The sequence below is a fragment of the Cryptomeria japonica genome, chromosome 9 (assembly GCF_030272615.1).
Source record: "Cryptomeria japonica chromosome 9, Sugi_1.0, whole genome shotgun sequence".
In the NCBI taxonomy this organism is placed as follows: Eukaryota; Viridiplantae; Streptophyta; class Pinopsida; order Cupressales; family Cupressaceae; genus Cryptomeria; species Cryptomeria japonica.
Genome location: NC_081413.1, coordinates 97,317,756 through 97,343,931, shown reverse-complemented (window position 1 = coordinate 97,343,931; position 26,176 = coordinate 97,317,756). Strand labels below are relative to the sequence as shown.

At 39.8% G+C, this 26,176-nt stretch overlaps 1 protein-coding gene across 1 annotated transcript in view; it reads right to left on the bottom strand.

Moving 5' to 3' along the window:
- The window catches only part of LOC131077930 (nicotinate phosphoribosyltransferase 2), a 257,965-nt gene that overhangs the window by 51,396 nt on the left and 180,393 nt on the right, over nt 1-26,176 (bottom strand). The window contains exon 10 of the mRNA XM_058015527.2: nt 19,173-19,231. Coding sequence (XP_057871510.2) covers nt 19,173-19,231 — 59 coding nt within the window. The remainder of the gene's footprint in view (nt 1-19,172; nt 19,232-26,176) is intronic.

Here is a 26,176-nt window from a genome sequence, read left to right as displayed (position 1 = left end):
TAATGTTGACACTTTAACCTTAATGCTCTCTTTTGTGTAGGTGTCATCTGAGCAGGACATCTGTGATTAAGCAAATATGTCACAATGTCTTTGTACCATTCATCAGGTGTGACATCTTCTAATTCATAAATTTGTTGGACTAATCCTGGCCCATCTATCGCTAATGTCTGTGCCAAAGCTTGTCCTCGGACAAGTTTCATGGGTTGTATCTCAATATCAAATTCTTGGATGATGGCGACCCACTTTCCTCTTCTCTCTCCTAATTCATTTTGCATGAGAAGAGTCTTGACTGCCGCATCAGGTACTATTGCATAAATCTTGGCTCTCAGGAGGTAATGTCTGAACTTCTTTACTGCCTTTACTAATGCGTATGCTTGCTTTTCAATGTTTGGATATCTCAATTCTGCATCTTTCAACGGGGTGCTCATGAAAGCAATCGGGTTTTCATCCCTCTCTTCACTTCTTTGGGTGAGAATGGCGGCACAAGTGTATTCGGAAGCGAAGGAATATAAATAAAATGGTTTGAGATAATCAGGACTAATCAAGACTGGCGCCTCCATGATGGCGGTCTTTATTTCTTCAAATGCCCTTCTGGCTTGTGGAGTCCACTCAACCTTTGCATCTTTCTTTAACATTTCATTCAATGGTCTGACAATCTCGGCAAATCCGGTAATGAATTTTCGGACGAAGTTGATTTTGCCGAAAAATGATTTGAGCTCTTTCTTGCTTGCTGGCAAATTGATAGTAGATATGGCCCTCACCCTTTCAGGATCAATAGATATTCCTTTCTCTGAGATGACATGTCCTAAAAGCTTTCCTTCTGTGACTCCAAATATGCATTTCTTCGGATTAAGGGAGACACCGTATCTTCTACATCTTTGGAAGACTCTTCTCAAATCGTCCACATGATCTTCTCTCTGCCTAGAGAAAACTGTGATATCATCCATATATATAATAATGCTTTTACCAATTAAATCTCTGAAAGCGATATCCATAGCTCTCTGGAATGTGGCCCCGGCGTTTATGAGTCCAAAAGGCATTCTCTTATAGGCAAATGTTCCCCATTTGGTGGTGAAAGCAGTCTTTATTCGATCTTCAGGTTCGACTAGGACTTGATTGTATCCTGAATATCCGTCTAGGAAGGACATCATCTGCGATCCATTGACGATCTGCAGTACTTCATCTAATGATGGGAGCGGATAGTTATCTTTCTCTGACGCTCTATTAAGATTTCTGAAATCCACACACAATCTGATCTCTCCATTTTTCTTTCTAACAGGTACCAGGTTGGCGACCCACGTCGAGTGTCTTACTGGGAAGATGATTTTAGCTGTGAGTAACTTCTTCACTTCTTGGTATATCAGCGGTTCTAACAAAGGATTGACGGGTCTTTGTCTTTGCCTGAATGGCTTGCTTCCTGGCTTCAACGGGATTGTGTGAGTGATAATCGCAGTGTCGTAGGTCTTGAGATCTTCATAGCTCCATGCAATGACATCTGGGAAGTCCCTCATGTTTTTTAGGATTCCATCTTTTTCAGTCGCTGTGCAGGACTTTCCAATGAAAACATTCTTAACTTGTGTCTCGTCACCTAGATTGATCGCGTCACACATATTGCCTTCTACACTGTGATTCTTCTTTTCTTTCAACTTGTCAGGATCAAAAATCCTTTCTAATTCAACCATTCCTTTCGGAATAGTGTTTGTCTTTAAGTTCAGGACTCCTTCGGCATCGAACTCAGCTTCACCCACTTCATCTTCATCTATGATCTGTGTTAAGAAAACGTCCGTGCTGGTTAGGAAGTCTAGAATGTGCTTGTCGTCTTCGAAAACTTGGAAATTGGTAATGTTATCTGGGACTGAAGGAACTGATATTAACTCGATTGTAAACTTCTTTAATCCTTCCATTGCTAATGGAATCAATGAGCTCGCGGCCTGTGCAAGTGAATTGGCCACTTGATTCTGATGTCTATAAATTGAATTGATATTGAAAGCTTCAAAACTTTCAATCAGATCCCAGACTCGATTTCTATACTTAGTTAGCCTTTTGTCATGGCAGACATATTGCTTCCTGATTTGTCTTATTGCGATTTCTGAGTCTCCGTATACTTGCAGTATCTTTGCCCCCTTTTGGATGGCTAACAGTAATCCATGAACCAAAGATTCATACTCTGCTACGTTGTTGGTGCAAGGGAACTGTAATCTGTGAGCGGCAAGGTATGTTTCTCCTTTAGGACTAATTAATTCATATCCGGCTCCGGATCCTTGTTTGGACTTAGATCCGTCGAACCTTAGTGTCCATATCTGATTTTCTTGATTGTCTGTTTCTGGACTTTCATGACTTTCATCTGTTGTATCGGACGAAACTTCATCTTCTACAGAACTTTCGGTGTCTGTAGAGCTTTCATTCTCTGAATCTTGAGCTTCCTCTACAATTAGTGTCTGCGGGATTCTTTTGTTTACTTGCTCCAATGCGGTCTGGCATAAAGCACAAGATAATTCCGAGTGGACGGCATTGTGAATTCTACACCAATTCGGAAGGAGCAACTCTCGAACAGATGCTATATTGCCAAGTTGTACACTTTGCTGGATGTTTCTTTGTACAAACCTTCTGAAGTTTTCAAACATCCCTTCGTCCTCTTGGTCGGATCCTTGATCGCTTTCAATGACGATCTCAGTTGACTCCATGACCTCTTGTTGGGTATCTTCATCTTGTATGTCTTGTATCATTAAGATCTCTTCTACTTTTGGTTTATATGTTCCTAGGTCGGATTCTAAAAATAGAACTTCGTTGTCCTCTCCATATTCAGTTATCATCAATCTCAACCTTGGGGTGCTATCAATTTTAATCTGGTTCGGGACTCCTCTCCATGGTAGCCACATGTGTGCGAAATCGGTCGATACATATCCATTCAATTTTCGGGACCAATCTCGACTCAGGAGCATTCCATATGAATCTGGAATATCCACTACTGATATATCTATAAAATTCTGGATCCTTGGATCTGCGGCCAATTGCATGTGAATGTTGTTCAATTCTCCCATGACTGGAACTTCTGTCTTGTCAAGCTGAGTGACTTTTCTCTTGGTAGGTGCGGGAGTTATTCCCAGTCTTTGACAAACGGCTAAAGGCATGACATTGCTTGAGGCTCCGGAATCATAAAGGCAATTGTGTAATAGCTTTCCAAATATTCTGACTGATAACAGGAACGGGGCTGGTTCGTCCTTTCCTTGAGAAGGCACTGAATTTCCTTCACTTGATTCTTGATGTTTAACTTGATTAATCTTCGAGTAATCTTCCTTCGCTGGGCTCTCCTCTTTCGAGTGACTGGCTTGGTTTGCAGATTTTCCTTTTTTAACCACATCTTTCTTGATTGCGACCTCCTTTTCGGGAAGAACCAAGTTAGTAGTGAGGTTCTCTTTGACTGTAGGCTGAGCTTTCTTTGCTTCGCCTCTTTTGAGTAATACTTTTCCTTCCAACATATCTTCCTTTTTAGCTGGGAAGGTTATAGTTTGAACCATGCACTCATTTTGCTCGGGTTGTTCTTGAGAATCGGCTTCCTCTTGAGTCACATTGATAGTGGCTTGAATATTTGACCTTGTTGCACTAGGTTCACTCAAACTATTGATCACTGCCTCTTTAATTTCAGACACTTTGAGCAACTCGTAGAGTGGTAAACTTACCTTAACTTTCTTGAGTTCATCTAACACCAAGGCGGTCAATCTTTTCATTTCATTTCCCGCAGGAGGTGAAATATTTCTTCTTTGTCTGTATTCTTGAGTGTTTTGTGGATATTCAGGGACGTTGCTAGCTTGGGGATCCGGTGGAGTTGAAAAATTGTTTGGAGGAATCGATGTTGTCAATGGTTCGGGATTTCTCTGATTCCTGTGATAAACTCTTTGGTTTGCACCTCCTGACGATTGGTGGAATACTTCCTTGATTCCTTCTACTAAAACACTGTCGTTCAATGGTGGGAAATAGTATTCTGAATCCTCTACAGGTCCATTTGCAGATGCTGGCGGAAACTGAGATCCTGGTGGTAACATCGGTCCATTGGCCGATTCTGGAGGAAATCTCCCATTTTGTTCTTGACTAATTTCTTCTTGTGAATATCTGCAGGTTTCAACGATCATGGCTTGACCATACTGCGTGGTTGGAACAATTTCGTACCCTGTGGTGGGAGGATTTTCAGGTGGATTGGTGGTACGCATCTCTTGTTGGAAAATATCGGCCGCAATTTTAAACTCAGGACATTGCAACTCGGAATGTTGGTTCGTGTTGTGGAGTCTACACCAACTAGACAAGGCTGCTTCGGCTAAAAACACTTTGCTCGAAGAGGGGTTCTCTTGACTTTGCGCGTTTGGTGGATTGTCCAAGGGCGTCACCACATTTCCATTGTTGGGAGCTGTATTCCATGGTCTTCTTTGGAAACCTTGATTGTTATTTCCTTGATAATTGTTTCTGAATCCTGGATTATTATTCCCTTGGAAATTCTGATTGTTCGCGTGTTGGCCATGGTTGGCCCTCTGCATGCTCTGGAGTTGATTATTCTGGTTCCTCAAATGGGTGACCTCAGTTGATAACTTCTTGACTTGCTCAATCAGCTCTTTCATTTCATCTTTCTCTTCTTGTGTCCTTGACGAATTTGTAGCATTTTGCAGGTACACAGGTTGAGCGGGTAGGGCTTGAGAAATTGGAGCTCCTGGGTGAAGGACCAACTGATTCGCCGGCTGTACGTTGGGATATGTCGCTTGCGGAATTGGATTCATGACTGGAGTTTGGTTGGCCAAAGCCATGCCAACTGCCTGCATCTGGTTAGGTGCTGCGACGGACCCCATGTGTAGTAGTGGTCCAGTGATGTTTTGTCCCATGTGCTTACTCACTTCAATGGCTCTTGTGTATGCCGCATTTAGATCATTCGGAGCTGGATGTGTCCTTACGAACATAGCTGTGAGATGATCTAAGGCTCCATAGTAAATTTCCCTTGGATCTGCAATAAGATAAGGAGGACGTAGCATTGTGTAGGCTCGGTGAAATCTGTCATTGAAGGAGGTAATAGGTTCATGTTCTCTCCTTCGAACCTCAACAAACTGTCTATATAACTCCGCTGGTGTAGTTGGGATGCCAAATTTAGCAATGAATGCATCTTTCATCGCGTCCCAAGTCCTGATGGACCCTGTAGGCAAATGAATAAACCAAAAGTATGCCTCTTCTCCCAATGAGTAGGGAAAAAGCCTACATGCCACATCTCCATATTCAATTTGTCTGTTTCGAAGAAGGTCCTCGAACATCTTGATGTGATCTTCTGCTGTGCGATGGAAATCACTAACATTAAACTTGGAACAAAAGTGTTCTGGATTCTTCGGCATATCATGATAAACTGCAAATTCCAACGGTGATGGATTGTTGACTAGCCACGTCGCACCATTAAGTACATGAGGAGGAGGAGGTGGAGGTGGAGCACGATGAGCCATTGTATTCCTTGAAACTGAACTTGATGAACTAGCTTGGCTTTTTGTTTGTGAAATTGCTTGGATACTAGATTGGATCGCCGCTTGGACTTGTTCTTGAAGAACTTGTGATGACTCAGGAGATTCTTCCAATCTTAGTTCGAACTCTTTGGGAGTGTCCTCTCTTTTAACTCGCTTTGCTTTGGAAGTAAACTGAAGTTCACTTAGATCCTTGATGCCTGGTGTGGACCTCAACAACCTTTGATGTTTCTCGGGCGAGAAAGAACCAATGCGATCCAGCGTGAAGTCTTGCAAGGATTATTGTGGATTCCTCTGATTGCGAAGATTCCTAGCTATGACCCTTTGATGTTCTTCGGCTATATCTTCCTCTTGCTCTAAGATGATTCTAACTCTGTTATATTCGACTTGGCTTCTCCTTGCGTTCCAAGCTACTTGATTCAATTGGGAAATGATGTCTTCCTGGGTATTGCCTATTTGCAAATTGGGTTGCACCACCTGATTCAGTCCTTCATCTGGCAACACCATCGTACTTCATGATCATGTTCGCAATGTTTTTCTCTTTTCAAAATCTTCGGACTTCGAACTTTGAAACTAAAGAAGCCCTCCTTCTAGCGCCAATTCTGTTGACGTGTATTTTGTACACGATCATACACAGAATAAAATACCATTAGGCATCTTATCCTCTCTTGAGAAAATAGTCTCTAACTGCTGAAGATCTGCAAAAAGGATCAGTTAGATAGACTCCAAGGTTCTTTTAGTGGGGTCTCCACGTGTGGACAAGCTTTTTTAGTGGTATGATGTGATTTGCTGTTTCCTTCAAGGCGTCTTACGGATTCAATAGCTCGAAGATTTCACTAATCTAAAAAGAACTTTCAAAAAATGGAAAAGATAGGGCTTAAGAGGTCTAATCTAGCCTAACCCTATGAACGACTTAGCATGAATGAGATTTGGCAAGACTCAACCAATTTCAATTTTGCCATGAGACAACAACTCAACTGAAATTAGTGCGATCTTCTAAGGTAATAATGATGTTCAATGCATCAAAGATCAAGGACACTACTACGAAGGTACATATCCTAGATACGAAAATGCTTGAAGGTTAAGGACTCAAGGTGTTTTCCAGTCGACCACGCAAGGCGTTCTTACAATCAGCAAGAAGCTAGTGGTTTGGATTGCGAATCCTACCAAATATCAAATCTCACACTTAGTCTTTCTAATTAACAAACTACTTTGATTGAGCGTGATTCAAGTACATCCAACAACCATGAAGATAACTCAAGGAACTTGCAACAAAACACCATAACTTCAATATTTTATTGATTTCCAAGTCATCATATACAACAATTGCTTGAACTTCTCTCTTCAAGACTCAATCTTGCTACAAAATAAAAATTGCTTACAATTCTAATCTCTCTATTTCGCTCTTAACTCTATTCTCTATTAACTGACTATTACAAATGAAATGAAAATGGGGGTATAAATAGCATCCCCAATTACAATGAAAGGTCCAGATCGAAAGCAAATCAACGGACAAGATCATGACACCTAAACCCTAATTAGGGTTTATTACAAATGACCTCCTTTTTACTGAACAATATTAAATACATAGCCAAATATTAAATTCGGCACAAAAATCTAGGAGGTATCAACCAATGAGAAATAAGATGTCATGTCATCTGTAACAACCTTTCATCTAGAATCTTATTCCCTTTCCAATTTTCCTTCTTAGCATATGCAATGAATTTTGTCACAATTCCTTCGATTTCTGTGATTGGAATCTCGGGAAGATTCTTGATACTCTCTTCTAAGTGGATAACTTGATCAAATGCATCTAGAAGAGCTGTGTCCCAAGTAGGTTCAAGTTCCTTTGTTCTATCAATCAGGAGCATGGTGGCATACATCTGATCATACTGCTCATCTGTAACATCTGCGTCCTTGCGAAAGATGATAGTGATTCTATCCTCAAACTCTTGTAAATCCACATCTGTCTCGACCTCGATCCTCCTGCCAAGAATGGTACGAAGTACCTCAAATACTCTGTCCTGGATCGGATTGATCACCCCCTCAACTTGACCACATCTAACGCTGATGTCCTCAAAGAGAACACTCTTTATATGGAGTAAGGTTGACCACTGAAACAAACTGTGAGAATCACCTTCTAAGATCCTCTCTTGTGCTAAAATTTTTCTAGATGTATGTCTTATAACTCTCAAGACAGGGATGACAACGTCCTTGGTATGGGCAAATGCAGCTACTGTTGCCATCAATCTGTGGATTATCTCAAGAACTTGGATAGCCTGATGGGTGATCTTCGACATCCTTGTAATAAACTCAATGGCCACCGTGTGAGATCTATCCATCCAATTACATGTACGCTGAACCATATTCCTGAATCTTTCTGCTTCATTGATTGATTGAAGGGGCAATGCCTGCAATGGTGATCTAACTGGATCCTGACGTCCCAAAGGTTCATTGATGTGACTGAAATATGTTCTCCATGCACCGACCTCTCTCTCAAGCTTTCTATTCTTTTCTACTTCTTCTCTAAACTTATCCTTCAATGCCTCAAATGTGTCGGTGGCATCATCTAAAGTCTGCTCTGCTGTGGATGGTCCTAACTCAATAGTCTGTATATGATAGTCCTCTGCTAGGATCTCACCCTCATATTTGTCTGCTGCCGGTGTAGCTATCTGCAGTTTTCTAGATCCAGTCTCATCTCGAATCATCTTGGACATCTTTGTAGCCTTCTTCTTCTCTGTTGTCATATGTGAGCGTCCAACAAGGCTCTCTAGATCGATTGCACTGTCCTCGTCCTCAATTACGATCACCTTAGTCAATCTCTCCTTCAACCAGTCTGGGATATTTGATCTTGTCTCTTGAACTTGAATTTCTTTGTGTACTACTTCTTCTTGTCTGGGAGGAGATGTTACTTCATTATCATTATCTAAATCATAGTCTTGGAGAGATCCATCGGATGAAACATGTTGTGCCTGTTCTTCCTCCTGTCTATCATTCTGTACCATCGATTCCATGGATTCTTCCACTCGAACTGTTCTATCTTCTGGCCTGGAAGAAGTACCTGGTGTTTGATCTTTGTTAGCACCTTGCTTTTTCTTGGAAGGCTCTTTCTTTTCTGATCTTTCCTTTCTCTTTGAACCTCTCGGATGGAGATTGCCCTCACTGGCACATCGAAGGTTACCTTCACCTGAATTCCTAGGATTAGGATTGCCTTCACTAACACTGGCTCCACCTTCGGCTGGCTTTTCTTCCAAAGTAAAAGACATGGCTATGCCTTGTTCTCTCAACTTCTGATGTTGAATGTCTACCCATCTGCGAGTACAAGACAAGACTGGTGCCATCAAATCATCTAAATCCACGGCCTCGGGCTCATTCCAATTCAAACTAATTGTTTTACTTTCTCTATCATATGAAGATTGGATGTGCCTGCCGTTGTCCTGAGCTTGGTCGGCTACTCTGTAAATCTTACATTTCCTGATGAAATCCAAAGGCAATCTAGAATGTATCTTGCGTTTCACTTCAAGATCATCTAGGAGATTCATCATAAAATCTTCAATTTGGTATTCATGTCTAAATCTTCTACCGACTGTCTCTTCTAAATGTCCATGAGGATCAAAACTATTCCTCCAAGCAAAAGATGAAAAAGGATACAAGGCTAACTCCCTCTCTGCGTCATCCATGGCTGAGACATTGGGACATACCTCAACTGAATTACCCAAAATAATAGGTACCTGAACTCCATTCTGATGTCTGTGTCTGAATGCCTTCACATATGCTGCCAACTGCCTTGTTACTTCAAGTAACACAATTCTATCTGTCGGGTACCTCGGCAACATATATGGAGGTAAAGGACATCCATACACTCTAATGTAAGTGAACTTGGGAAACTGAATGAACCAAGCACCGTACCTCTTGATTAACTCCTGGGCATCCTGAGATAATCTGTTGTGAATCCCTCCTTGCAACGTCCTGGTGATGTTCATCGTGAAAGTATCATTGATTAACTTGTAGTTCTTCCCTGGTGGATGATGCAAGTAGGTATAGGATTCACAAACTCTGACCTCGCCGGGTCCTCTTCCAATCACTCCTCTGTGAGGTAGTCCTGCGTACTCAACGCTCCTGATTAAGGCATAAATGACGTATGAACTCATGTGGAAGGACTTAGTAGCCCTGAGTCTTCTCAACTGTACGTCTAAGCAATGGCTAATTATCCTAGCCCAATGTATTGTACCCTTCCCTTGAACAATCACCTGGATGAAATAAAACATCCATTTCTCAAAATAGAAGGCATGAGGTGCTCCTGTAACTCTGTTGAGCATGGTGATCAAATCTCTGTACTCCTCTTGGAAATCGATCCGGTGTGGTGTGTTCGGTACTTTGCTCAGACGGGGACGACTCTTGAGTAGCCAGTTCTTGTTGATGATGCTTAGACAAGCATCTGGATCGTCATCGTACACTGATCTAGCTCCTTCAATGCTCTTGTATATCATGTCCCTGTGCTCTGGAAGATGGAAGGCTTCACTTATGGCCTCCTCTGAAAGGTACGCCAAAGTGTTTCCCTCATTGGACACAATTGTCCTGGACTGTGGATTGTAATGACGGGCACACTCGATCATCAACTCGTGGCACTGAATAGCTGGAGGAAAACCGGCCGCCTTAATGATGCCACTCTCTATTATTCTCCGGGCGACAGGTGATGGCTTGCCGATGTAAGGGACCTCTCGGAACTTCTTCGTGCTAAAGTTTCCCAAGTTTGTATCTCCAATGTTGCTCCACTTGGACACGATCTTGGTCTCCACCTCTTCAGTCTTCTGATCTTCTTTCATGAGAGCCGAGCGACTGGTGGATGCTCCCGCCTTTGGGGTCGCCATACCTACACAACATTTCATTATAAGAAATAGATTTTGCAATAAATAACGTAGATAAGAGAGATAGGTTTTAGGAAACCTCATGATAAGTCCCTAGAGTTATCATTTCCTAAAAAAAAACAACGATTGAGCTAAGAGATTCAAAATTTCAAAATTCAAAAATGAAATATGACGATGAATGAATAAAGCAATAACAATTAAATCGCCATACCTTGATAGAGAGCTAACTCTAGAATGCAAAAACAAAATTCGCCTAGGCAAAATTTGAGGTATAAGATAATCTTCAATATGATTCCCTCAAAATATACTTCGCCACCTCTGGAGAGAACGTGATCTTCAAGTAATGCCTTAGACGTGGTCTTAAATGATCTCCAAATTCGCCCTTGGTGTGGTCTTAGATGGATCTCCAAGTTCGCCCTTGGTGTGGTCTTCAAATTCGCACCACCTTTTGATAACTACGCGCCACCCTTGGATGAATGAAATTCGCACCACCTTTGGTCTTCAACGCAATTCGCACTCCACACAAGATGATACTAGCGCCACCTTTGGTTTGAAATCGCACCACCTTTGAACACACTTCGCACTATATTCGCCTCTTCTTGATTCGCATGAAGAAAGGTAAAAATGATTATGTAAAAATGAACGTTTCACTCCCCTTATAAATAGCGCTCATACCCTTTCACCTCTTAGGCCGACTTGACAAATAAAACCATTTTTTAAATGATTTGCAATAAAATAACAAGGCCGACTTGCCTAATTGGGCGCTTCAAATCGATTTTTATATTAATTAAATAATTAATTATTAATGCCTTGCGCTTTTTTAAATGAGAATTTCGATTTTTAATAAAGGCAAAAAATAATTAATAAAAGATAACGCCATATTAAATGCTAAATAAAAATGGATTTTCAATTTTTTAATCGATTTAGCATTTAAGGAAATTTAAATTTGTTTGTTTGGCGCCAAAATTGGAAAACAAAGGGACGTACCTCATCGCTCTGGTCCCTTGGAGAGGGACAGGAGCGATTCACCATTTTGTCTTGACTTTTGCATTTCTTACGTCCAACTCCTTCATCTCCACGTTAAAAATCGATCACCTTGATGGTCCTTCGAATTTGATCGCCTTGTGTGCGCATATGGGTGTCCTTTAAGTGCACATCGCCCTGGTCCTTGTCCAAAGGACAGGAGCGATCCTCTTGTTTTCATGTCTATCTTGCATCTTTTAACTTCGATTTTTTTATTGTGGGCGAATAGCATCCTTTGTTCGTGTCTTTTGCGCTTATTCCATTTGCTCGCATGAAGTTTTGAGTGTATTAAAGGGATCATCGCCCTTGTCCCTTGGAGAGGGACAGGAGCGATCCATGTCCTTTCCTTGACCTTGTCAACTTTGCACTTCGATCTTCATTGTAATGCCCTTCAAACGTCGTCCTTCACCTTACCTAACCTTGCTTCGCTTTGATCTTTGAAGGAACGTGCGTGCTTTTGATGATATCGCCCTGGTCCTTGTCCAAAGGACAGGAGCGATGTGAGGCTTTTACATTATTTGGCAATGTTTGGACGTTCAACACTTTTGCAAATTATCTTCAAACGATGCCTTGGACCATATGCTATCTTAAGACGTCTTGACTTAGCTTGATCTTGAAGCAAAACAAGGAATCCAAAGCAAATCGCCCTGGTCCCTTGGAGAGGGACAGGAGCGATATAGTCTCCATGCTCAAAATAATGATCATTTCACGTTCAAAACTCTTGTTTATCATCCTTTTACCATACCATGGACCCTCTAAAACATTGCAATGTCTTGTCCTTACGTAAATTTTGCATGAAATGGCCAATGCATCTAACATCGCCTTGGTCCCTTCCTAAGGGACAGGAGCGATCTATGTTATAGGGTGTCAATTTCTTCATTTTAACGTCCTTTGAGTGTTTGCGCATGATGAAGACGCCTTGAAATGTCCCTCGCCACCTTGTCTTGACTTGTGTCGACCTTGAACTTCGGAGGAACGACCTTGAACTTGCGTAGGGAGTATTATCATCAATGTATCGCCCTGGTCCCTTGGAGAGGGACAGGAGCGATCCTTCCCTTGTGGCCACTACCTCACTTTGCCAGGTTCCAAGTTTATATTCAACGGATTCGTCCCTCTTCACCCCATTCGTCCATGCCTTGACATTGTTTGGAATTTTGCAAAAAGAGGTAATTATATCAAAAATCGCTCTGGTCCCTTCCTGAGGGACAGGAGCGAACTAGGCATTTAGCACTGTTATGGGCGTCCCAAAAATCTTCAATTTATATTCAATGCGTTCATCTCATGTTTTCCCTTGTTTTTGAACGTAAACTTGCCTTGACCCTTGTCTGGATTTTGCAAAATGGAGGAAATCGCTCTGGTCCCTGGGAGAGGGACGAGAGCTACAAGGTACCTCGCCCTGGTCCCTTGGAGAGGGACAGGAGCGATTTAGTCAATATAGGTCATTTTCCTTCATTTTTTGCATCTCAAATTATATTCATTTGGCAAAGTATCTTCCTTCGGACGTCCTCCAATTGCTGAGTCATCAAAATCTTGCATGGACATGGCGAAATTTGAATTGTAGCTCCGGTCCTTCACTGAGGGACAGGAGCGATTTTCTTCCTGGAGGCCTTTCTGTGCTCATGAAAATCTTCAATTTATATTCAATGGAAAGATCTTGTCGTTCTCCATCACTTCAAACGTAAACTTCGTCTGGACTCTGCAAGGACAATGAGATATTTGAAATTGAGCTCCCGTCCTTCACTGAGGGACAGGAGCGATTTTGCTCCTACAGGCCAAAATAACAAGATTTTTCACATTTTAACACTTCACGAGGCGAAAACAAATCAATTCCAATGCCCAGGATCAAACTTCAAAAAAGTCAAAATTTGGTCAAAATATTCAATCAGACAAAAATTCACATTGACGGTCATCATTTAGACAAGTTTAAGCTTTGCATGAACATTCCAATTGAAAATTAGACCATTTTGGCGAATTTATTGCATTCAAAATTTGCATTCTAGAAAAGAAAGCTCAAAAGCTCTCAAAAAATGACTGGATTTTGGCTTGAAAAGGCAAGATTTAAAACCCTAAGGCTTAGCCCTAAATCCAGACAACTAACGGACTAACAAAACCCTAAAAACGAAAGCGAAAACAAGCGAAAAAGAGGGGGTCCCCATTTGCGATGGGGCGATGTGTGAAATGGTCACAACACCTCCTTAGACAACCGTTTGTGTATTTCGCCTTGCAACAGTCTAGTGATGTACATGGTGAAAGCATCGTTCACCCTTCTGTAATGTTCAATATTGTGCAGATGGAGTTGTGGATAGCACTCATAAACTCTAAACCATCATGCCCGTTCCCGACTTCACCCTTGCGTATCAATCCTTTCTACACAACATATCTGGCAAGTATGTATACAAGAGAGGAAGTCATATTGAACATCCTCGTCTTTTCCAATCCTCTCAACTGGATGTCAAGGTTATCACTTATGATTTTTGCCCAATTGATCACCGTTCCTCTTGATATCTCTTCAATAAAATAGTAAATCCAGTTCTCAAATAGTGCCCCTTGAGGTACTCCCATGACTCAGTTGAGCAAAAATACTAAGTCACTATACTCCTCTTTGAAGTTTGAACTTAGGAGCCTCTTGGGGAACCTGGAGTGGTGACGCCTTGTCTCAAGGACCCACTCATTGTTGATAACTATCATACATGATTCTACTCTTTTGTCAAAGTTTGCTTGGGTGTAATGTACCGTACGCCTCCCCTCACTCCACGGTACGGTCCACCCCGTACGGACAACACACGGCAGCACAACCTCTCCGTACGCTAATTAGTCTCCACCCCGCACAGTCAACACACTCCACCGTACGGTACCGTACACGGCAGCACAACCTCCCCGTACATTCAGCACACTCCACCGTATGATCAATTGTTCCCTCCACCGTACGGCCAACACCCTCCACCGTACGAATCAATACTCTCCACCGTACGGCCAACTCAATCCCCCGTACACCCTGCACCGTAAGGCCCCCACTTAGTACGCCCCTTTGGTCAATTGATTCCCCTGTGCGGAATTAATAATCTCGGCACCGGAAAGTGTACAGACAAGCAATGATGTTACGAACAATTACTGGACTACTGGAATGCTCGAATTATGAATATTATTCAAAACATAATATCAGATATCATTGACTAATACAGATTTGTCTTCAAATGAAGACTTCACAAATTTGTAGCATAATATGAAATATCGGAATGATATTTCCAATGGCAGACTAGGGGGGCTGTGAACCATCGAAACTGCAGATACCAAATAGGGAGGGTCTTTCACCTCCGAAATGGCAGAAACAAGAACTCCAACAGGAATTCGCACAAGACAGAAAAATATCAAAATTCGCATGCCTACCTATGACAAAGACTAACTCGGCCATATATATGGGCTCCGGGAAACTTCTCGAAGGGTTACAAACGGGCCGACACGTCCAACTAAGACTTACCTAATCTAATTAAATAAAAGGGCCTGAAAGATTTATTATTAAGTTTGGGACCTTACAATAAAGTAATTAAATTTATTATTTAATTATATCGGGGACATTACATTGGGACTCTTCCTTGGTTATTTCTAGCATAAATGTACATCTAGGGATTGCAAACACTTCCCCAATGGACTCCTCAGCTAGGTAAGCAAGCACTGTCCCCTTGGGTGATTTGATCATTCTAGTTAATGGATCATAATGCTTAGCGCACTCAATTACAAGCTTGCTGCACTAAATGGACAGTGGAAAGCCAGCTCCATGGTAAATTCTACTGTTCATGATATTAACCAACAAGGTGGAAGGAAGATGATTCTTTGTTCCAAACATTCTCCACCTCATCTGCTTCATGTCTAGGTACTCCATGTTCGTATACGCAACCTTCTTTCATCGGGATGATATTTGCGACTCTGGATAATAGCCCTCTTGTACGATCTTCAATTGGTTCTTCCTTGCCGATATCCCCGCCTTCGACATGGTACCTATACGAAGCCAGAAGTTAATATCATGGTAAAACAATATCTCTAATAACTTATTTCCAGAATTTCCTAAGTTCTGATTTCAATGATTTTGTCACATTTATAGGCTCAAAATCAGAAATTTCAATGATAAGAAATACAAATTCTGAAAATGAAATGAATTTTGATTGAAATGAGGCATATCGCCTCCTTGTAAACCTGATCTTCAGACTCAATGCAAGTCTGATCACAACAAATTAGTATGAGGACACCCTGCAAATACTCAGAAAATAAAGTATTTGAAGCCCAAAATGTATTGTCCAGGTCTGAATACACTTGTTTATGCTCAGAAAATGATGTATCAAGTCTGATTTTCTGAAATTAAAGTCTGAATACACTCTCTTTAGGTCTGAAAATGCCTCTGAAAACACCACCCCAATGACTGGGATCATTCAAAACATGGCATAGCTTTCTCACATAAAATCGCCTTGCACCCCCCCCCCCTGCTGATGTCACAAATACACCCAGCAATAGCACCAAACACAAATGTAAACCACATTGCCCCTTCACTAGAAATGGTGTCACAAGCAAATGTCACAAATTTGCCCAAAAAGGTGGTGCAATTAGCCACACATCAAAGTCGCAGCCCCCACACTAATGGTGCCACGTGAACTTGAACCAAAATCGCTTCCCAATCTACAATGGCATCATACAAAAGGCCTGTAAATCTTCTCCAATAATGGCGCAACTCCACATTTGGGCAAATTCGAACCCTCAACCAGCAGTGGCATGCCTCCAATCAGCCTTCAAGCTGTCACATCAATGGCATTATAATAATATTTAAGTACTGGCTGGGTCCTTTTATTCTTGTCTTTACCTTGCAAGTTCACCACACACGCAATGTGGGATAAAAACTTCTCTTCAATCAGCCTGGTAGGAAATCAACTTGCATAGGGATTCTACCTTTAGCATTAAATGTATTTCACTTGATCATTAAATGTTCATGGCAGGGCAAAATTAAATATCATTTGGGCACACTTGTTATTTAAAATTGCATTTGAATTCAATTCCAGCCACCTAGGGGGAAATTGAACCCCATTTGGACAAATAACTTCACTAAAATTCATCTTCATTCGCCACATAAAGCCTTGAGGGGAAAATCAACCCTCATCTGGAAAAACAATTCTCATCATTTCGCTCACTTTGCATCCCCAAATTGACTCCAGGGGAAAATCAATGGCCATCTAGACAAACAAAATTCATCATTTCATGTAAAAATACCTCTACTGGAGAAACGTCCCTCATCTGGACACCAAAAATCTCATTAAAACTTATCAACTTCATCAACATAGTTTCTAGGGGAAATTCGAACTCCATCTAGACAAATAAATTTGTCCACACTTCACTTTGTCACACTCATTTTCCAATCTGGTGGAGATTTGAACCTCATCTAGACACATCATTGCACTTAATTTGGTTATTTGTCTCCTGGTGGAAAAACGTAGCCCATATGGACACACCTTCCTTATACATTTTCGCTCATATTGGCCTGGTGGAAAAATGACCTCCATCAGGACAAACCCAGTGGAGAATCCAAATGCATCGGGATTTTCCAAAAAAATGCTTGAAACTCAATGGAAAAACACCTCCCATCGAGACAGATCACTTTTATGCCTTAATTTCATGGGGGAAAAATGTTTTCCATCAAGACTATATGATTTTCACTTTGTAAAAGCCCAAACTTGTCAAATTTTATCTTTTCGCTCAGTGGAAATTCTATTTCCATCAGGACTCTCAACATTTTAACTAGATTTGAGGGGTGGAAAACAAGAGTCCATCGGGACTTTGTGCACATTGACCTAATTTCACCTCCTAGGAGTGGAAAAATGACTCCTATAGGGACATTTGATGCTCTAGCACAAAATTCACACCAATTTGCAGGACCTAAACACATTTATGCTCAAATTTAAAGCAGGTTGCAACCTCAAAACACTTAGGCAAAAATCAAGATCACTTTGAGATTTTAACATTTTCTATAGCTTGATCCTATTGACTTCAAGACTTAAAATTTAAACATTACTAGCACCTTGAAGACCTCTGGGCATGGTCATATCAAAAATGAGACTCGGGCACTGAAACTCAAAATTGCACCTAGCTGCCAAAAACCCTAAACTAGCAAAATGCGGAAAGCAGGAAGAAGGGTGTCCATGTTTGCAAAGGGGCAATGTGTGAAAACGTCACAACGGGTGGTTCTCCCCCTCGTATAGTAGCGGCAAGGAGAAAAGCATCCACTTTGCATGCTTGTATCTCTACAACTCCCCAAATATTAAGTCTTTGGCATCTTCCCCAAGCATTATCCTTTCAATTAAAAATGTGTCTTGTAATAATTGCCCCAGCAACCCTTAAGTACCATAGATAAAAAAATTGGGGTTGCGGCAATACATTGGTACATGAATGAGTTGGTCGAGGTGATTGTTCCACCTACTATCAGCAATGCTCCAAATGGGTTTGAATTTTCTTCTCTCCCATATTAGATTTTTGAATGGCCTCCTTGGCCTTATCCATGGCCTCATACAAATATCCCAGTGACTTTGCTCCTCATTCACCAAGCATAAAACCAAGACTAAAGGCTCCTACATCTACAAACAGATTAAAGTAGAAAATAAAGATAAACATCGAAAAAAACTGAATGAAATTTAATAATTACAATTTAAAGAGGCAAACTTAAAGGATTCAATTAAAAATTTTAATAAAAGTTTGCAGTTACCTTGGTTATCTCATTAGTACTCTTCTAAAAACATCATCAAAAATTGTTTTTGCAACCCTCTCTCCATTGGTCTTCATCAAATGAGAAGAATCTATCCATTTTTGGCTCATAAAAATCCATCTCTAGGGTGTTAGCAAACATGAATGTTCTACAAGGTGATCATATTAGTTGTGAACCATGAGGTGCCCACTCACACAAGCTCCTTCCCATTGGTGTGTGCTCTCTCATCAAGCAAAGCACCAAAGGGTGATTGTAGATGTACTTGGTGATGTACCCCTCAAGAGTCCAAATTCATCATGTTAGGTCTCTTCGAAGTGTCGAAAAACACAACTCAAATTGCAAAATTTGTGCCTAGCCATTTTGCAACCTCTTGAGAGCATCTCATCATCATGCTATCAACCAACTCCATTCCACATACAATCACCCTCTTGTAGATAGAAATTTTACAATAACAGAGAAAAAACACTTGTACTTCCTGATCACCTTGGATAAGAGCCCACCTTATCAGCCAGATATTAATGGTGGAAATGATAGTTGTGAGAACACTAAACCTAATTAACTGAGTGGGTGGAAAATGTGGCCCAAGTACAATAATGAACCTCATAGTACTGTGTAAGCAGCTCTTGCTGCCCGATTGCTCTCATGAATCCCTGAAATAAGGATGATTTTATATTGTACCAGCTATTCTGCCCTCAAAATAGGAGTTTTGCCATCGTTAATCAATTTTGATAAGTGTTTTATTAGAAAGCTTTTACAAATCAAAAAGTATAAATTAATCTCTCATTAATGACTAATATCCTTGCCAACATAGAAACATAAATGATGTTTGCCATTTATTGACAGAAATGTGTACAAAATCTCACTTCCTTGAACAAACGATTAAACGCACAACCACACTAACTTGCCGTAATTTGAGAGAAATGTAACAGAAGTCACAAATGCCAAAACCAGCATATAAAGCATGCATACAAATATGAACATCTGAATTGCCCAAAACAATATGATTTAGCTGCTAAAAATGCAATATTTGAAGATTGAAAGGATTAAAAACCATACCCTAACTCATGCAAGGCAAGAGCAACAGCACAAAAATTGGGTATACCACTTCTCATAACCTGTCATTAATTGCTTCCCATTAGTATCAACTATCAAGTATAAAAGAAATTTAAATTCATTAAAAACCTAATACTATATTTCATCAAGCTAGTGTTGTTTATTTGTGTTCTCATTGGTGATGTAGATTAAAAATGTTATTAGAAAGTTCCTATAATAAAAACTATTAAAGCATAATGATAGTCTCAAAATATTATAAATTTATTAGGACCATAGATATTTTCAAGTGATGAAGATTTTTACCTACTTTGAAATCATAAGATTTTTAGTTTTTAATATGAAACGGTAAGCTCCATTCATCAATTATTGAAACTCTGCCCCTTAATTTTTTATTCTTTTTTATGTAAACCTTCCAAAATTTTCCTTAGACTTCCTCTATCATACTCTATTCCCTAAAAAGTAGGTTTCTTATTTTAATTGCAAACTCCCTGAACTCTTTTTGTATTGCATCTTATAATTTGGGATTGTGAAAACATTATATATATAGGGATTTAAGTTACAGTATCCTAGTGTCATATCATTTGGGATTTAAATTACACACAAGTAGATGCTATAGGGTGGCCATTTTGTTCCAACTCTCATGATGTCTTTACTTTTTTGTAAAATTTTGATTGAGTAACTTGCCTTTTATTTTGGATAATGTCTTTCATATTTTCTAGCATATGCTTGATCCCATCATAAACTATACCTATTCAGAGAAATGATGGGGCTCTATAAAGTTGAGCAAATGGGTAATACTGGCTCACACTAATAAACAAGGATTGGGGTTCTCCATCTGAGCCCTTTCTTTTTTAAGAACCTCCACAAAATCTGCTTTTAGAGTTCACATGGAGTAATCAAAATTTGCTTAAGGTTTCTTTAACTTCTAGTTTGATTTTAATTTTAATCAGGAAATTGTGGAATTTATAGCAAAAAAAATTGGGTGTAAAAGATAGCACTGAGAAATTTTGCAAGGTGACCATCAGGTATAGTCAAATTGTCAGGTATGTAACAGCCTTACATTTTCTATTTAACAAGAGTATCCATATGATGCAGTCTATCAAAGCATAACAAACAGTTTCAAGGGAAGAAGAGTAGTTATCAACAACAAAACTAGATGTAAGAGGAAAGGATGAAGAGAATTGAAAGGAGTGTTGTTGGAATAGGCAAAGAGTCTAGCAAAGATGAAGAATCGAGATGATGAAATGCAAGCGACCTTCTCACAGAAGGTTCAATGAGGAGACTCATATTCTCGTTGAGAAAAAGGATATGCAGGATGAGATTGTGTAGAATGTTAGGAGTCTGTATTAGGTGTGGTAGGTAGCAAAGAAGGAAAATACAAGCGAGGAAAGAAATCATATACCTCAAGCAGATGTTGAAATGGAATACAAAAGTATTTTTAGAACATGGGTACAATTGGAGGTAAATGTTGCAATGTACAAAGATTGTATACAAATTGGGTCTGAACTGTAGTACATTGTCAAATCCATATAATGTTAGGTGGTTGCAAAAAGGTTGTCATGAAGTGGTTACTAAGAAATGTTGAGTGATTTCCACATTGAAATTACTAAACTGAGGTAGCATGTGGCACAATAGCAATTGAATACAACAAAAAGCTGTTGAATAACCCTTGGAATGTATTGTCCCCATTTTTTGCCCAAGATTTTCAAAGAAAAAATAATTTAATTAATTAGAATAAGTTGTCTAAATTAAATTTTTAAGGAAACAAGTAATTAATTAATAATTATGCTTCTAAATGGAATATTTTATGTTTATATAGTCACCTCACCTAGAGCCAAAAAAATAAAATATTATAATCACTTTTATGGAGCAAAAAAAATAGTATTTAACAAGTGATTTTATAATTACAGTTCTAGAAAGTTTAAGGGGTTATACAAGGAGTTGAGGAAGAAAAAGAAAATCATTCTTGATTATGCATTTTGGTGAAACCCTCTTTGGGAGTCTGAGCTTTTGTTCACTTATTCAGCTTGGGACAAAAACCCTAAGACAAATATTGATTTCATCAACAAAAACCCACATAGCCGATCTTTGGTGGATTCGTTCCGGATTCATAGTTGTGCAGAAACAGAGGACTGGAGGCTTCAAATCAGCTTGCTATTCTTTGGGTATTACAGGCACAAAGTTATAATGGTTTGCAGGCAAATATTATCAATTTCTGGTATGTGTTGAATAAACATATTATTTTATTATTCCAGATTTTTGATAAAATTCATTATAAGCGTTTCCTGGAAATCATCAAGAATATCTATAAATTTACATTGTCACAACTACAAGTATGGGGGAATTTAATGTAAAAATACCCCCTAATTTATTTCTGAAATTTGTGCCAAATGGAATAACAACTTGACAATACAAACAAGAGGTCTTGCTGATAAGAAAACTGATTTAAAATCTTTCAATATTCATGCAATATGTAATCAAAATGTCCACGAGAGTTTGTCATTTCAAACAACATAATTACAAGTAATGATAAGGAAATTTAGACCAACATTCATAAAACCCAAATACCTTGAAAGTGGACCAATATTCAGACCATCAGATTTGCAGCAGCAATCCCAGAATGTGAACAGTCATTAATAATGCTATAGATAATGTTAAATGGTCAGCTGGAAGTGTCCCAATAGAAGTGATGAGGGTATTACACTTCCTCAAACGCACCCATACACTTTCTATGTGTTCAGAGCTCCAAAAAACTATTTCCCAAATTCCAATACAAACCCACCCTTCTTTGTGACTGTAATATTGCTCAGAAATTCTGTAACAGCAGATAGGGGACTGGAAATGCAAGGAAATATCTAATCACCAAAGACCCAGAGCCATTTTGGAAGAAGTTTCAATTGCTAAATGTCCCAAACTCTATCACATATCCAATGTGTTCCCTTAAAGCTACTGGCCTTCTGAAAACGAGCGACTTGCTCAGAACAAAAAAAAAAAAAGAAAAGGAATTATGAAATCCTCCAAAAATGCTTGTAATATGGTCACCCTACTGTTAGGAACAAATATCAACAATACCCAAAAACAATTGCCTCATGCCCTAGCTGCTATCTTAAAAATTGAGGTGTCAACCAGCAAGGAAAAATGTACGACCAGCATCAAGTAAACCTGCAACCTGAATACACACTCCAACAATCTGTTCAAAAGCCATTGCAACACTCCGAAACAGAAAAACCCAAAATTTTGCTTTCGAAATACCTTAAAAATCTTCATATGCAAACTAGGAACCAAAAAATTCATTAAAACGTTTGTGTTATCTGTGCGAAAACACTAGATCAGCTAGGGTATGGCTCTCACCACCGAAACCAGCAAGATTGGAGAAGGTTTTCATCCTCAACAACACCTGAAAAAACTCCACATCTCCGTAAAGCATGCAAACTCAATGAAGAAGTGATAGCCAAAACTCCAATTTATAGAGTTTGGAGGGAAATTAAGGCATTTCAAATTTGTAAATATTGTACTTTCCTCAAAAAAGCCCCCCACATAATAACTTTTTAAAACAACTTTGGTCCCCACCTCATAGGCATCCAACTTGGGGACATTCACTTTATGAAATATTTATTATAATATCAATTTAATACTTAAGCATAAATATTGAAAATAATTGCAATCACCTTACTAAAAATTGCCAAGGCACTGAAATGGAAACCAATTCACACCAAGAAAATCTGAAACTAAAGAGAGATGCCTAATACCATGAATAGAAATTACTAAAAATAACATTACTGTTGAAACTCAAAATAACTGAAATGCCGAGCTCTCCAAGGAAAGATGAGTCTCCTAACCACCATCAAATAGTCCACAGGAACTCCGGAATAGCCTAATGGGAAGCAAATTGGCTAGGTGCAAGAAGGGGGCATTACAGTCCTCCCTGCCCAAAATTGCTTGTCCTCAAGCAATTGCTATAAGATCTGCTCATTCGCCAAAATAGCATCCTCCACCGGTGAGTTATTCTACTTCACCAAATAATCTTTGATAGTCCTCTTCCATAGAGTATGCTCCCTAAAATCAATCATTGCCTTTTTGGAATCAACACCAATTTGCCTTCCTCACCCAAGGGAGGAAATTTTGAAAAAGGAACCACATTATGGCCAAGTGCCTTCTTGAGACACGATACATGGAAGGCATTATGCACCTTGCTACTCTTAGGTAGCTACAACTCTTATGCCACCTCTCCAATCCTCCTAGAGATTCAGAATGTTCCATAAAAACATCACTTCAACTTCTTTGACCCACACTTCTTGAGAGTGGACTGTCTATAGGCCTGCAAATGCAACTAAACCATGTCTCCCACCTTAAATGCACACTCAAAATGGTGTTGGTCTGCATACATCTTCCACTAAGTTTGAGCATGTTGAATTTTATCCCTCAAAGATCTCATTGTATCCTGACTCTCCTGCAAAATTTCCTTGGCCAAAGGCACTCTACTATCTTCAAAAAGCAAATCAATGAAGCTAGGAGCTTCATAACCATATAATGCAATTAAGGTAGACATCTTGATGGTTATGTGGTAGGTAGAGCTATAACAATACTCCCCTAATGATCTTTCTGAATTCTAGGTTTGATTTTCAATTTAATCACTTTTTTCATCCCCTCCCTTAGGTGCATGTGAGCCCTAGCCCTACCCTAGCGGGTTTGATAGGCATGTTTGCACAACATGGTGAGTGCATTCCACAAGTATACATGCATTACAAGAAGAAAATGTAGGGTGGGATATCATGATGTTACTACACAACCTTGATCTAAGCAGGTTTGAGACCCTTGTATGCACAAGATAGAGGGGCAGGTATTACATGTGCCTCAACACAATTTCACAAAGGAGAGCGCATTCTACACGTGTTTGCACAAAGAAGATAGTCACATTCAAGGTGTGGGCTTGCACAAAGTTGTTATGAGTGCATATGCAAGGGTGTCTTGCACAAATCTGCCATTCGGCGGGATTTGAAGGGTAATTTGCACAAACAAAGTCGAGTGCACCTGGAGGGTATACATGCACAAAGGACATGGGCCAAGTATGAGACATGTTCATGCACACCTTACCCTTGAACGCATTTGAGGGGCTTGATTGCACAAAACTTGTTGAGCGCATTCAAGGGGTATGTTTGCACAATAAGGTGGGCGCATTTGAGGTGTAACCTTGCACAAAGTAGGATGAGGGCAGGTTTGAGACATAGAGATACACAAAAAGGATGGATTTAGGTATGTGTTGTAGAGCGCACATAAGGTAGGTGTATGCACAAATGCAAGTTGAGGGGGGTTTGATCAAGATAGACAATTTTTGAGTCACCTTTCCTCATGTTCTCCTCTATAGTGGAATTTTACACCATATATGCACAAACACCCCCCTTCGCTATGCATTAATAGGAAACTTACCCCCCTTCGCTATGCACAACTTTGTACAAGCCATGATGGTGTTGACTCCTAACTTAGTCAAATTTTCACAAATGTTCCCCCACCTAGGTCTTACACAATGTGGACTTGTAATTCGTGACCCAAAGTCATCGTGCATGCAATTCCTAGCGGAATTACAAGCAAGCTTACCACTTCTTGCTCAATCATGTATTCCTATCAACATCCTACACCTTGACAAAATTAGCAACTTTGACAAGATTTTGAAACACTTGACAACATTGACAACTTTTAGCAACCTAGCAATTTTGACAACTTTGCAACATTGACAACATTTGCAACTTTCCTCAATCCTCAATCTTGATGCTCACTCATGAGTCTCGGACATGACAAAACTTACCCCAACAATAGGGCACCATATCTCTAAGACAAACCAAGGGTTACACCTAACCTAGGCTGACAAGAGAACCTTCTCAAGCAGAGGTTAAAAAGACTACAAAACTATCGCTGAGCTCAAACAACTAAACTAAAACGCCTAAGATGGAAAGCAAAAAGTGGGGGTTCCCATTTGCAATGGGGTGTGTATGTTTGCAACATTACACAACTTTTCTAGTCTAGAATGGTATGGCAGCAATACTAGAGTTGATGCACACCTTTTTACTCAAGGAAAACGTGTGGATATATGTCCTTTTTGGGGGCAAGTGGCAAACCTCAAATACAAAGACGAGATAAACAAGCTTTGGGGTGTTGCTAATGATGCTACAGCTACACCTATGCCTACTACTTTGTCTCAAAGGAAACATGTTCAGCAGAGCCAGCAACAGAGTTCTAGTCATACTTTGCGGATAAGAGTAAGAGTGATGCCGAGTTCTTCTTCTAATTGCATTGCCCGTGCAAGAGAGAGTAAGGCAAAACACAAGTTGCAAAGTAACCCCATAGCTGATTTATTTAATGTGCAGCTGAAGGATGAGATAGATGATGCCATTTACAAGTTCTTTGCCAATGGCATCCCATTTTAATTTTAGAATTATAAACTTATAAATTTTATATTTTTTATTGCAATGTCACAATGAGTTGTCACAACATGAGTGAGGATGAGGTTGAGAATCACAGTGCAAGTACTGAATCTTCTTATGCACCTTAGGCTAAGGTTGAGGCTAAAAGAGGTAACCATGAGGTTGTAACTCAAAGCACTAGTTCCATGGCAAGTGCAGTTGCAAGTACAAATTGCCCCGCCACATTATAGGCAAAGTATGCTAAGGGCCCTCTTGATCGTAAGCCTCCTATAAAACAATTTGCAACAAAATTGAGGAGCAAGACTAGGACATCTATAGACACAATGTTGTAGAAGTGCCATTTGTGCACTTGAATCTTATGGCAGCATTACTAGAGTTAATACACACCTTCTTCATATCAAAGGAAAAGGCGTGGAAACATGTGAATATATGGGAAGTTCAGCAAACTTGAAATACAGAGCTGAGATATATAAGCTATGGGGTGTCACTAATGACAACACAACTGCACCTATGTCCACGTATTTGTTTCATAGGCTGCAAGCTCATCAAAGTCAGCCACATGGTTCCTGTTATACTTTGCAAAGGAAA